Here is a 14,087-nt window from a genome sequence, read left to right as displayed (position 1 = left end):
TGTGTCCTGTCAAATAGAAATTACTTTTTTTTTTGCAAGACTTCTAGCTGTTTTTATCTTGCTAACATTGTGACTTCTGTCTTGTGACAGTATGCATGACACATCCTCTTCACCTTTTGTCAAGTTTAGTTTTGTTGAGTAGTTTAGCTACTTTATTACAAGTTCTTCATACTGTCAACATTTGTGGAGCAGAGAGGTCACCAATTACATGTAATCAAAATGGAATGTTGGTCATTTGTCACTGCCCTAGTACAATTGGTCGTCAAATATATAATTGCAAGCCATGTTTTTCCAACATTGCTTACTTTGTGGAATTAAACATTTAAATACTTTCCTATCAAGTGAATCCCCGCAAGGGTATTTAAAAAAAAAAATGAACTGATGCAAGAAATTTAAAATAGAATATGCAGATAGACGTTCAGTTGAGTCACTTGTTGTTTGGATTTGGTGCCCGACTGTTTTTAAGTAATGGATATTTACTGCATAATAGCTTTAACTGCCCTGACAAACACTGACACAACTTTTTTCTGCGTTTCTTGGTTTGGGTGGGTGTGTTTTGGGTGATGGAGGTGGTGGTGTTTTTTAAGGAAATACAGTTTATTCATGTTTGATGTTTGTTTTTAATTCATTTGGCAATGATTACTTGCCAACTTATTTTTTTAAGTAAGGAACTTCCTGTTTGAACTCAAATTTTCGGTTGTCCAAGGACAAAAATGAATGAAGTCCATTGTTTTGCTGGTTCTTCTTCTCTCCTCATGAATTCTTGTTTGTGTTCATTGCAGCATATGATTACACTGAAAGAACAGCTGTCAAAACAACATGCAGATGCTGATAGTGCCATGAAACAGCTGAAATGTGACATAGACTTTGAAAGAAAGAAGGTATCAAAACTAGAAGTTGAGAAGATGGAAACCATTAAGGAGTTAAATAGTCATAAAGAAAAACTAAGCCAATGTTCATATGCTCTTAATGATTTGCATGTAAGTAAGCAGCAGCTTCAAGATAATATTAAAGATCTGCAGGAACAATTAAGGAAAGCCCAGGACTGTAACTTGTATGATAAAAAAGAAATTACAGACTTGCAGCAGAGACTAAAAGAAAGGGAGGAGGAACTTTCTGTATCCTTGAGCAAGTTAACAGAAAAAAAGAATCAGGAATCTAACTACAGTTGTCAAGATCTGATTCTTAAAGAGAGAGAAGTAGAAATTGCAAAGCTGCAAAACAACATTTCAGAATATAAACAACTAAATGAGAACTTGGCGAAATCTATGTCTGATCTCAAAACAGAAAATGGAAAGTTGGTATCGGCTTGTGAAGACCTAAAACAGCAGCTAAGCGACGCTGTTTCTGAGAAGAAAAAAGTTTCATTAGAAAAAGACGCTATCATGGAGGCTTTGAAAATGGAAAAAAAACAACTGGAAGTGGAATTAAACCAGACTGAAAAGCAGCTGTTGGAACAAGCACACAAGTACGAGCAAACTATTGAGGAATTATCAAATGCACGTAGTATGGATACCACTGCATTGCAGCTTGAGCATGAGCGCCTAGTTAAACTCAATCAAGAGAAAGACTTTAAGATTGCAGAACTCAAAAGAAACATGGAGCAGATGGACGCTGACCATCAAGAAACGAAAGAGATGTTGACTACCAGTTTAGGAGGACAGAAGCAGTTGACAGAACTTATAAAAGAAAAAGAGGTATTTATTGAAAAATTTAAAAATCGAAGCTTACAGGTGCAACAGGAACTTGAGGAATATATTAAGGATTCCAAAAAGCAAGATGTCTTAAAGCAAAGCTTAGAGGAAAAAGACAAAAGTCTTGCAGTTATGAAGGAAGAAAATAATCATTTGAAAGAAGAAATTGAACGTCTTAAGGATCAGCAAAGTAGGTCTCTACCTGTGGTCGAGCCTAAAACTCTAGATATTATTATTGAACTTGAAAGTGAGGTAACACAGTTAAAAGTGATAAAGAATAATCTTGAAGAGGAAATAGAAGTTCTCAAGAAAACAATAGAAGATCAGAATCAAAAAACAGTGCAACTTCAGCAGTCTTTGCAGGAGCAAAAAAAGGAAATCGATGAATCTAAATTTCAGCGTGAGCAAATGAATGTCACACATGAAAGACTTTCCTTGGAGAAAGATGAGGAAATAAAAAATTTACAGAAAACAATTGAACAAATTAAAACTCAGTTGCACAAAGAGAGACAGGTTATTCAGACTGATTCCTCTGATCTCTTTCAGGAAACTAAAGTTCAGACACTTAATGGAGAAAATGGAAATGAAAAACATGACTTGTCTAAAGCTGAAATTGAAAGACTAGTGAAAGGTATCAAAGAAAGGGAGATGGAGATTAAGCTTTTAAATGAAAAGAATGTTTCTCTAAGTCAACAAATTGATCAGTTGTCCAAAGATGAAGTTGGCAAACTCACTCAAATCATTCAAGAGAAAGACTTAGAAATACAAGCCCTCAATGCTAGAGTTTCATCAGCTTCCTATAGGCAGGATGTTCTTTGTCTTCAGCAGCAGCTGCAAGCTTATGTCATGGAAAGAGAGCAAGTTCTAGCAGTTCTGAGTGAAAAGACAAGAGAGAACAGTCAATTAAAAACAGAGTACCATAAGATTATGGATATGGTAGCTGCTAAAGAAGCAGCTTTGGTAAGGTTGCAAGAGGAGAATCAAAAGTTATCCACTAGATTTGAAAATAGCAGTCAAGATATGTTTAGGGAAACTATTCAGAATTTATCCCGTATTATTCGAGAAAAAGATATTGAAATAGATGCCCTAAGTCAAAAATGCCAAACCTTACTGACTGTCTTGCAGACGTCCAGTACAGGTACTGAAAGCGGGTCAGGAGGTGTTAACAGTAACCAGTTTGAGGAACTTTTACAGGAACGTGATAAACTAAAGCAACAAGTAAAAAAGATGGAAGAGTGGAAGCAACAGGTAATGACCACAGTTCAGAACATGCAGCATGAGTCAGCTCACCTCCAAGAAGAGCTACACAAGCTTCAAGCACAAATTTCAGTCGAAAGCGATAGTAATTCGAAGTTGCAGGTAGATTATAATGGCTTGATTCAGAGTTATGAACAGAATGAGAAAAAGCTGAGAAGTTTTAGTCAGGAGTTGGCGCAAGTTCAACACAGCATAGGACAGCTACATAACACCAAGGATCTCCTCCTGGGAAAACTTGATTTGGTAACACCCTCTGTCGCAACAGTTTCTGTTGTTTCACAGCCTTCAGGCATTCAGCATGGTGCTCCTGAAGTACTCAGTGATGAATCCAAACTTCTTCAGAAAGAACTGGAACAACTGAAAAAAAAGTTGCAAGAAAAAGATGCAACTATTAGGACTCTTCAGGAAAACAATCAACGATTATGTGATTCTGTGGCTACAGCATCAGAGTTTGAAAGAAAGGGTCAAGAAGAGACTGATTCAGAGAGGAGACAGATCAAAGAAAAACACGATATCTTACAGAAGTCACTTAGGGAAAAAGACATATTGATTAAATCTAAAAGTGATCAGTTACTTTCTGTGAGTGAAAATCTTAGTAACAAGGAGAATGAAAATGAGCTTTTAAAACAAGCTGTGACCAATCTTAAAGAAAGAAATCTAATTTTAGAAATGGACATTCGAAAACTGAAAGAAGAAAATGAAAAAGTAGTTGCAAGGTGTAGGGAAAAAGAAACAGAATTCCGAGCACTTCAGGAGACTAATATGCAGTTTTCAATGATGCTGAAAGAGAAAGAATTTGAATCGCACTCAATGAAAGAAAAAGCTCTTGCTTTTGAAAAGCTGTTGAAAGAAAAAGAACAGGTATGTATGTTCTTATTTATGAATATCTTTTAAAATTAGTCACATGGTAATCCATTTTCATGTGTATATATAGGTACCGAGTATTTGCCAGAAATCAGTTTCTCATTCTTCGTTGTGTCACACTAAAACAAAAATCCTCCTGCTGCAAAGTTAAGAAATGAAAAATCAGCAGGTGTATGACTTATGAATTTGCCTGTTTTTTTTGCGTCCCTAAACTACGTTTTTCACTCATTTGGAGAATGCTTATTTACTGCTGCTTAATATTTTGCTTTGACCCTGCTCACTAAGTACCCCACGTTATTTTTACTGTATGTTGCTCAAACTTTGCAGGGGCCGGCAGAACTAATTCCCTCATATGCTTTCCTCTAGTACCTGTCGTTTCCATGTGACTGCTTCACAACATCCCTGTGAGGGATGTTGCTTCACAACATTTGTCCCAGTGAGATGAATGGGTTTATGTACCTTCATTTTATGACTGGAGAAACTCCACTGCAAAAACTATGGGACAGACTAACTTAACGGATTCTTCCTAGAATTTGACATTTGGAAGACGTGGGTTTTGGAGTTTTTTGTTTATTTGTTTTTTTTCAAAGCATATGTTCAGAGAAAAGTTGTGATTTATTAATTACTGTGTGTATAGTTTGATTAAGATACATTTTAGAAGAGCAAAGAATTGCGTGGCATCATGATACTCGCATAGGTGAGCAGCAGATTGTATGAACTGCAGCCAGCTACTTGAGTTAATGAAGTGATGTGTGAATCACCATTCTCTATGAGAATCAGAAGTTAAGTACAAGTGCAGAAGTCTTTCTGTAGATTTGGCAAATACTTGATGGCAGAACTGCAGAGTGTAGCTATTTTGGTTTGCCTTGTAGGCTCTGAAGGTGAATGTGGACTCTGTGTTATGGACGCAGTGTTTTCTGGTCGTAACTTCCAAACGAGTTTTTTCTCTTTCTTTTCTCAGTACTCTGCTCTTTCTGTCCAGATCCCTGTTCTCTTCATTTTGCTGATTCTGTTTTACATTCATCAGCCTTCTCTTGCGGTTGTCCCCTTCCACGCATACTCTTTGTTTTCCCTGTTGCTCTCTCACCCCTCTTCATTTTCCAATGTTACTAATATTGATTCTGATCAGAGAGTAGTATTTATGTAAACCATTATAAAGTAACCTGGCATTCACTTTTTTCCTCCTCACTGTAACTATAATATAAAATTTGTCATCTATTTGGAGCATTTTCAAACTACTTTACCGAATAAACCTGCAATGTAACGTAACTGGAAAAGGAAAAAATCATTATTTTTAAGAGTGTATGTCCTGTTTAATAAGCAAATTGGAAGTCTCATATTGACTGTTGGTGGTACTCTTGGTGGAAAACTTAGGATTTTTTTTGTGCATGTTTTACTTAAAGTTTAAGACAGGTGGTTAACTCTGCTCACAGTTACTTTTCTCCTGTCCTGTTCTAAATGAATAGTAGAGAGTTATGGTGAGGAGAGCTTTCTTGTCTTAAAAAGATAGGAGTTTGTGTTCTTCAGTCATGCCCATATAAAATGTACTCATAATTTACAAATCCATGCTGGATTTCCAAACTGTGTTGCATGTCTTTGGCCTGCAGAGCTTTCTGCTGGCAGCTTAGGCTTTCAGTTTCACAAGTGTGGAACGTGTGGCTGGACATTCTTCTTGCACGAATCGGAGAACTTCCCGTTACACATACTGTGTTGGTCATGGAGAACTATGAAAAATAGTTTTCAAATACAGTTTTCAATTTTGTGTGTGTCAGTGTCAGAGGATGTATCACATAGGCAAAGCAGATCTGCATCAAAGGAAGCTATTATTTTATTGCAAGTCTACTGCAAAAAGAATTTTACTGTATTCAATTTGATTAGTAAAAAAAGAAAAAATGGAGGCTTTGAGTATTAATGGTGGGGAAAAAAAAAGATTGGTTTACTTCTTTCCTACATTTTCAGTAAAAGTAACTGCTTTCAAAACAGCCTATGAAACATGATAAAAAGCAAGCTGAAGAGTTTCAAATAACAAAATGCATCAATTTTTTTGGGAGGTGTACACATGAATTTTAGTTAACTGACATACTCAGGCTTCTCCTTTATATGTTAATGTAAAGTTGTAGCAAATTGCATATAAATGGTAAATTTTTCATAGAAATTTGACATTTGAACAGGTGGTGGACATTGCCCTAATTCATTGGTTCATTAAAGGTTAATCTTTTGGGGACGAGGTGATCTTTTTATTCTTGGGATTTCTTTGTGTATTTAGTCCTCTTAAGCTGGGCCAAGCTGGCTTGCCTAGGCTGCTGCTTCACATATGCATGGCCAAAAAAAGAGAGATCACAAAGAACAGATTTCAAACATTAAAGAAGAATTGAAATGTTGAAGTATACAAGCGCCTGAAATGTAAAAAGTTGATAGGTTATCCATATGTTCACTGCAATCAATCAGGACAGTGTATTTGTATAGTGGCTGTAGGAATAACTTTTTGTTTGCCTATTAACGTGTGAGTGAAATAACTTCAAAGCATTATTTTTTGTACTATAGGGCTATGGGTCCTGCCCTTAGTACATCAGTATCATCTTTAGACTAAGTTCTTTTGGGCAGAGACTGCCTTTCCTTTGGGTGAAACTATTTGTCACGTTTGAAATACTTGTTTGCTTCTTCAACAGGGCAAGACAGGGGAGCTGAATCAACTGCTAAATGAAGTTAAATCAATGCAGGAAAAAGCTGTTACTTTTCAGCAAGAGAGAGACCAGGTAATGGTGGCACTCAAACAGAAGCAAATGGAGAACACTGCCCTGCAGAGTGAGGTACAGCACCAAATAACTTGCAAAAAATAAAAGAAAGATCAATAAGAAAATGCGTGTTTAATATTCGGTTAGATGAGTGATTTTTTGGTAGCACTAACTTATAAAAAGCCTTTATAATTGATATTTGCAATTTACTTCGAAGGAACTATTTTATTTTTGCTTACACTACTACGTTTTATGAGAGGTGTTACTACAAGCAGCTTAAGATACGTTCTACACAGATGCAGCATCTGCGTGAGAAAGAGCAGCGCCTGAATCAGGAACTGGAGAGGCTGCGTAATCACCTTTTAGAAATGGAGGACTCCTACACACGTGAAGCTTTAGCGGCAGAAGACAGAGAGGCCAAGCTAAGAAAGAAAGTTTTGATTTTGGAAGAAAAACTGGTGTCCTCGTCTACTGCAGTGGAGAATGCCAGGTATTCTTTTCGTCTATCCAGCAGTGGCATCATCTGTAAATGTTAGTTAGCTAGTGGTACTGATGGCTTTATTTTATTGAATTAGCGTTCTAGAACTTGCTGAGCACTTGAGAAAAAGGTGTGAACTGTTGTTACTCTAAATCAGGAAGATGTGTGCTATATTCGGCTAAAAGGGTATTTGTCCTTTTTGAAGCAGCTGTAGAAATCTGAGATATTTGACAGTGCTTAAAACGGGAAATAACAAAAATCCCACAGCCTATCAATTCAGTTGTCTGTCAGATGCATTAGCCTAGAAGACAGACTTAATTGACTTTGCAGTCAAGGCTTCATTCACCGTAAAAGAATCTTATACGCTTGGATGTGCCTGTGATGCTTTATTTACTGCTTTTGAGACAATTGCACATCCTTATATTATACCTAATAGCACAGACTGCACGATGCTGTAAATTTTTTTTTTTAAACAAAGCAAGATACATTGAGGTTCTGATGGGCAGCAGAACCTGGGAGGCTAAAGCCAATTTTCTTCTACCTATCTGCCATGAACATGTTTTTTCAGCTAGAATAGTGAAATCCAGAGAATTAAAATTACTCAATACCGATCTTGACTTTCCTTTAAAGCAACTAAAACAATGCTGGTTGCTTTGAGCATAAGAATTCTCTTTCTGTTTTACTTCAGTTGTCCAAATGAACAAGTGTTTTAATCGCGAGGGGGGGGGGAATAAAAAAAAGTGTAGGTGCGATTTTTCTTACTACTATAAGTGCTGAGGATGCGTTTTGCTCATAACGGGCTCAACAAATTGATTTGAAATGAGCAGAAATTGTTGTAGAAAATTGTGGGAAAAAATAGAAGAGTTGCAGAAGATTATGTAAAAATATTCATTAGAATGTTTCTAAATTCTTCATCAAAAACATTTGTCAAATATCTTTCAAGAAATGCAGCCTATTTCCCCTCTGGTATGTACTGTTGAAACAAACTCCTTAAAATAAAAGACTGACACAGGAATAAATCAGATTAATAATCTCTTTGTGTAATGGAAAGATAAATGGGGTATCCATTAGTATGGAGCAAGAGGCACTGAATTCTTGTAGGCTGGCTTAAAAAGTAAAAATTGATAGAAATTAGCAGGACGTGGGTTCTATTTTTGTGAAAATATCTTTACAGTAGTGAGCAACCCAAACACGAATTAGTTTTTCCTTTTGTAATGCACTTCAAGCAAAAGTGGTTCTTATTTTCTGATTGCTGAAATTGCCAAATTTATTTAAAATGTGTTGACTTTTTTATACGAAGAATCAGAAAGAATATTTGCCTTCATTTTTATAATTTGAGCTGAAAATTAAAGGTAGGTTAATCTTTACTGCAGAATTTAAGTTTCTATGGGATGATTTCTGTCAACTTCATAAAAAAAATGCATTTTATTTTTATGAAGTCATCAAGCTAGTCTGCAGGTTGAGTCTTTGCAAGAACAATTAAACCTGGCTTCCAAGCAGAGAGATGAAACTATGCTGCAGCTGACCATCTCACAGGACCAAGTGAAACAGTATGCATTGTCACTGGCCAACCTGCAGATGGTACTAGAGCAATTCCAACAGGGTAAGTTTTGTCATGAAATACTGAAATTGAAGATTGCGATAAGTGTTTTTCAGATGGGATAGTTACGGTATTTTGGTGCTTTTCAAATGTTAGTTACTTGATTTTCTTTTAGATAGCTTGAATTTCAGAATCTTTCATCTTTAAACCAAACTTTGGTAAAATTCTGATTCCATGAAAACTGATGGTCAGTATCCCTTTTATGAGACTAGAATTTCACCTCTACCTCATGAAGTCTGCATGTGATAACTCTGAGGTTTTACAACTGTATATCCCTAAACACAAACAATTAGATATTATGAACTAGGAACGTTGTTAATTTTGTATTTTTTCTAATCATTTAGAAGAAAAAGCCATGTATTCAGCAGAGCTAGAAAAACACCAAAAACAGGCTTCAGAATGGAAGAAAAAAGCTGAGAAGTTAGAAGAAAAAGTTGTATCACTGCAGGTGGGCTGAGTAATATTCTCTGAAATTGAAGGCTAATTCTTGATTGAATGAATATATATATATATATATATATATATATATATATATATATATATATAAAATTTTTTTTTTTTAATACTGTGTTGAATGTTGTTATCCTAAGAATATGTGAAGTTATAGCATTGCTCACTTTTCTCTAGAAGGGAGAGGACTAAAAGACAGCCAGGAAGAGGAGCATTCCACCTCTGAACATCCATTTTCTGAGGATGTTTACAGTCCATTTATCTTAAAAGTATAAGTTATTAAAGTCTTTGCATCTATGATGTTTGATCTATGTCGCATTGACATAATTGTGATAGTGATCTCCCTTAATTCTTATTTTGTCCATTTTATGCCCTCTTTTCAGGAAAGTTTAGGAGAGGCAAATGCTGCACTGGATGCAGCATCAAGGCTTACTGAGCAACTTGACTTCAAAGAGGAGCAGATTGAGGAGCTTAAGAAAGAAGGTAACTGCTTTTTTTCATTTCTCCTTAGAAAATTCCAAGCAACTGAGGGGACAATGTAATATTCCTAGAAACTTACTAGAAACTTTCTTTTATGAGAAAATAATAATTGTAGTTTAACTACCATTTCTTTAATAACAGCTCAGCCCTGGCCTGTAGTTTTGCCTGCAGTTTCCTTGAACCAAAAGTGAAAGTTACTTCTCTGTGTCTAGTGGCATGACGCTTGTGTGATATAAATGGATGTCACCAACAGTACTGAGTGCTGAGGGAATGTTAGGCTGCTTTCCCCTCCCTAACCACATGGTGTCTTCTCCCATTTTTCCCAACCTGTCTGACTGACTTTTCCTCTTTATTTCTGTGGGTCACCATATTTTGTTAATACTGCAGCATCCTCTGTTATGCTTTCACTGAGCACATGGGGTAAATCTAAAGCTGGACAAAAACTTGTGACTTGTCCCTGAAGTTTGAGAGGAGGCTCTCTAAAGGAGGTTCGAAGAGCAGAGGTTTGCTCTTTCTCTGCAGTTAGGCAACAGCTGTTACTTTCTGTTCTTTGTCCCATGTCTGTGGGACACTTTTGAGGGAGCACCTTTTATTAGGGCTTGCAGTGGGGAGGTGCCTAGAACATCATCTCTGCTGGATGCAATGGTAACTCTTTTTGCTGTGAACATATTCAACTAGTTATTGCTATTCATTTTTAAAATACAATTATTCTTCCTCTTAACATACATATATATTTATGTATGTGTATATGTATATATATGCGCACACATACAAAGCAAAATTTTTAAGCAGAGTTGCTTGTGACTGGATAATCAGTGTGAAAAGGCATTTGAAAACCCTCAGCTAGTTCAGCAGGAACTCTACAAAATTGTAATGTTGTGACTTTTACTACATAATTGAATGAGTGTTTATTTAAAAGTGCAGTTTGGCGTCCTATGAACATCATAGGCGTGTTTCCTGAATTCGCAGTTTGAAATTTAGATTGTAAAATTCAATCTGCTATGTGAATGTGCGACTAGTTGCTGTTTTTGTTTGTTAGTTTTAATTGAGTGATCTATAAATCTCTGTCTCACTGCAGACATTCACAGCAAAAGTTTTAGAACACCTTGAATCAAAATTAACCTTTGCATAGGCAAAAATGACACTGTCGGCAATGGGGAGCTCTGCAGTTAGGCAATGTTCTGCAATCAAGTTAACCGTATCAAAGTGGGGGGCGGGAATGTGTTAGTAAGTCTGAACATTGAGAGAAAACTAGATCTCAGTATTGTATCAAACTATGTTGTATTGGCAAGCAATTTCGTTTTTGAAAAAAATTTAAAAGATTTTTGCATAAAGAAAACAGCACTTTAATGTTGTTGTAGAATAAATCATAATTTTTATTGAAAAAAGAGATGACTGCTTTCTCTATTTACACAAGAAAACATATAATGTCGTATTGAAAATCAGCCAAATACATTCCCAGACACAGTTTTGCTGGCCAAATCTTTTGAAGGATTTCTTTACAGATTTTTTTGGCAAGCAGAGGGATTTTAATGGAAAAGTATAAGATGTACCAGATGCACTTTTCTGGATTGCCATAAATGGTTAACAGATTATTGGAGAGCGTTGTAAATGTTTGGTTTACAGCAGTCCATGCTGAATTTTGGCTTGGGGCTTTCTGTTACTCGGTCTTTTTAGAAATACACAAAGTAAACATTTAAGTCCTTTTCAACTGTAAAAGTCTATTGTAGAAGGAAATATTCCATTTTAAAAAATATAAGCTGTGCAGTCACTGTGTGGATGAATGTAACTATGTAGTTGTCCTTAAAAGTTGATCCTTCTGATCTAAAATAGTCTGTCAGAAATAACAGAAAATACTTAGCAGTAGCATTTTACTTTAAAATTATCAGTAGTTTTATTTTAAAATTCAGCTGGTGAATAAAGATTGAAAGGGAAACTTGCTGTTGTCTTGCTGTGTAGAGTATATAATAGCAACCATATGAGATTTACTTAAAGCTTATTTTCAGATGCTGTTCATCTTTTTGTGGTATTAGGAGTTTAACTTTTTTCTTCCTTTTTGCGCTGCGGAAGACCCAAATAATAAATCAGCTTGCTTGTCTGCTCCTGCAGCTGTTATCATTCCATAAATATATTACAGTTATTTTCTTTCAAGCATCAGGGGTCCTATTTAACCACTCCTAAAAAATAGACTAGTTTTAAATAACTTTAAGCCTTAAAAACATGAATTAATTCTCTAGTACCTCACTCTGGCATTTTGAGAGCAAGGAGTACTAAAGAGCAGTCACATTATGGAAATGGGTTTCAGTGCGTATGGATGTAGTCGTTGCATACTATATACCGCAGTATATCTTGTGTAATTTTGTTTGTGTTTTAACTTCCTTTGAATAAGGAGCTTAATCCTTATGTTCCTTGAATAAGAATTTTCCCAGCATGGACGTAACTTTTTCTGCTCTGTGCTCTCCAAAATTCATGTTTATAACGTAAAATGTTTATAAAGATGCGGAGTCTTTGAACAGGACGCATTAGGTTGCATCCATTCCACAGCTTAGTTCTTTGATGTATACCAAAACACTGAGGAGGTTGTCATGGAGTTATTAGTGTTAATTGAGAGCCGTGCTGCGTCAACATAGCTGTGGCCCGCGCGTTTGCTAAAGACAAAGTAGTTGTGCGGAAGCTAGAGCGTTTTCCATATATCCCAGATGATTTGAAAGGTATGAAAATTTGTAAAAGTCACTTTTCTTCCCTTGTCTCATCTTCTCTGAAGTAAAATAAAATTTTTTAAAAGAATTCTAAAGTATCTCATAATTCCTGCAAAAAGTTGAGGCTTTTATTGTATTTGTCTTATAGATCATTTCTAAAAAGTGTACCTTTGGCTTTTGTTTTTACTTTTTTAATGAAGCAAAAATATGCTCCCAAGAGATATTAAATTGGTAGGAAATTTAAGCTGATCGGCGCTTTAAGATAGGAAGACAACCATTCAACCTGATGGAGAGAGGGGAGGAAAACTTAGCATCTCTGCTAGTGTAACTTCAGGATATAACTGATCCTCACATAGAGGGACCACGTTCTGTTGCATTTCTGAAGTCTTAATTACATACAAAAACTTACTTGTGCTTTTATTAGGGAAAAAGTAACCTGAAAGATTGCATCTTGCAGGATCCCAGTTTGGTGGAAACTTTCATCGTAGCTGTTGTGAGATGAAATCACTTGTTTAGCTTCTAAAAATTCTGTGTACCCTGTAAATGTTTCTTGTCTTGTCCGAGAACATTTTACTGGCAATGTTATTAAATCCTGTATTTGGGGATTTAAGTGAGATGGGTTTTTCTAGCATTTTTTTACTCTATACTTTTTGCAGTCTTGTGTAGATCTAAATTTCAGATACTTTTATCCTGTTTCTAACATAGCTGAACCTTATGAAGAGAAAAGTTTGGATCTTATTTCCTTACAACAGAAATGTTGTAAAATATTTTTGGCCAGTAAAACCTTTGGGAGATGTTTTTTTTCCCCTTTATTATGTGCTTTATTTTAAAAGGCTATTTTTAGGAGTTTGGTAGGAGGTCAGAGGAAGCCGAAGTTGCTAACACAGAATGATTGGGCTAATTGGCATATTCTGTATGTGAGCAAGTAATTTGTGTTAGTGAAATTTTAGAATGGAAGAGAAATTGGTGCTGTGAAATTACTGGACAAGAACGATGAACATAACATCAGGCCATGGCTACCTCTTTTAATGAAATGGGCCTGCTACATTTGTATCTTCCTCCTTAAATATTCTTGTGTCATGAAGCTAAAATGTGTACGTAATAGACAAACCATTGATTAAGGTCAGGAATTTCAGAAAGCGGCACGGTTACACCATTAGTGAATCTAGGATCTGAACTCCTCTCTTACCCTTCTAATAGTGGCTGTTCCAGGTTTCTGGTGAGAAAAATAGTGATTTGTGTAATGCTATCATTGTTGCGGTATCCTAGATGAAGTGATTTCATGACAGCCCCTACAGAACAACTTCAAAGCTTGGAGTCAGTGTGCAAAAGAGTCAGAAGATCTGTGTAGCAACTCCTGTTACGCTTATGAAACCCCCCAGTTGTTTCACCTGTGATACTGGCCCATTCACTTAATAGGCAGGCTGTGACACCTGACTGAAAGTGTTTGCCGTTATTTTCCTCTAAATTTTCTCTGGTAATTGTCATTTCATGTCTACCGTTTTAAACTGAGTTTTTGTACTTCATAAAGCCAGAGGAGTCTTGCATGAATCCCTGCTGAGCATTTCTTACCAGCAGAAAGAGTTTGGAAGCGCGGCAGTGGTTCTGGGGCGCGTGAGAGTGCGTTCCAGCATTGTTTCGAGAGCGAGGAGCAGGCTTGTGGCAGTTAACAGCAGCAGGAAAGGTGCTCAATGGAGGAGACCCACAGCGAGTGACTGATGTTGCTGGGCTAGCCTGCAGTTCTCCTGGGACCCTGGAGAACTCCCAAGTACTTAGAGGCTTTGGGAACCTGACAGCAGACTTTGCAAAATAGCAGAGCTTAGGAAAGTT

The 14,087-nt window shown here is 36.3% G+C and overlaps 1 protein-coding gene across 3 annotated transcripts in view; it reads left to right on the top strand.

Annotated features, from left to right (window-relative positions):
- TRIP11 (thyroid hormone receptor interactor 11) overlaps window positions 1-14,087 on the top strand; it is a 36,102-nt gene that overhangs the window by 13,696 nt on the left and 8,319 nt on the right. For all 3 annotated transcript variants that reach the window (XM_068946849.1, XM_068946848.1, XM_068946850.1), the window contains exons 11-16: window positions 783-3,812; window positions 6,485-6,625; window positions 6,847-7,040; window positions 8,468-8,631; window positions 8,973-9,076; window positions 9,462-9,561. In XM_068946849.1, coding sequence (XP_068802950.1) covers window positions 783-3,812; window positions 6,485-6,625; window positions 6,847-7,040; window positions 8,468-8,631; window positions 8,973-9,076; window positions 9,462-9,561 — 3,733 coding nt within the window. The remainder of the gene's footprint in view (window positions 1-782; window positions 3,813-6,484; window positions 6,626-6,846; window positions 7,041-8,467; window positions 8,632-8,972; window positions 9,077-9,461; window positions 9,562-14,087) is intronic.

The sequence above is a fragment of the Struthio camelus genome, chromosome 5 (genome assembly GCF_040807025.1).
Source record: "Struthio camelus isolate bStrCam1 chromosome 5, bStrCam1.hap1, whole genome shotgun sequence".
Taxonomy (NCBI): domain Eukaryota; kingdom Metazoa; phylum Chordata; class Aves; order Struthioniformes; family Struthionidae; genus Struthio; species Struthio camelus.
The sequence above is the reverse complement of the archived record's forward strand: the minus strand, read 5'-3'. Positions and strand labels throughout refer to the sequence as shown.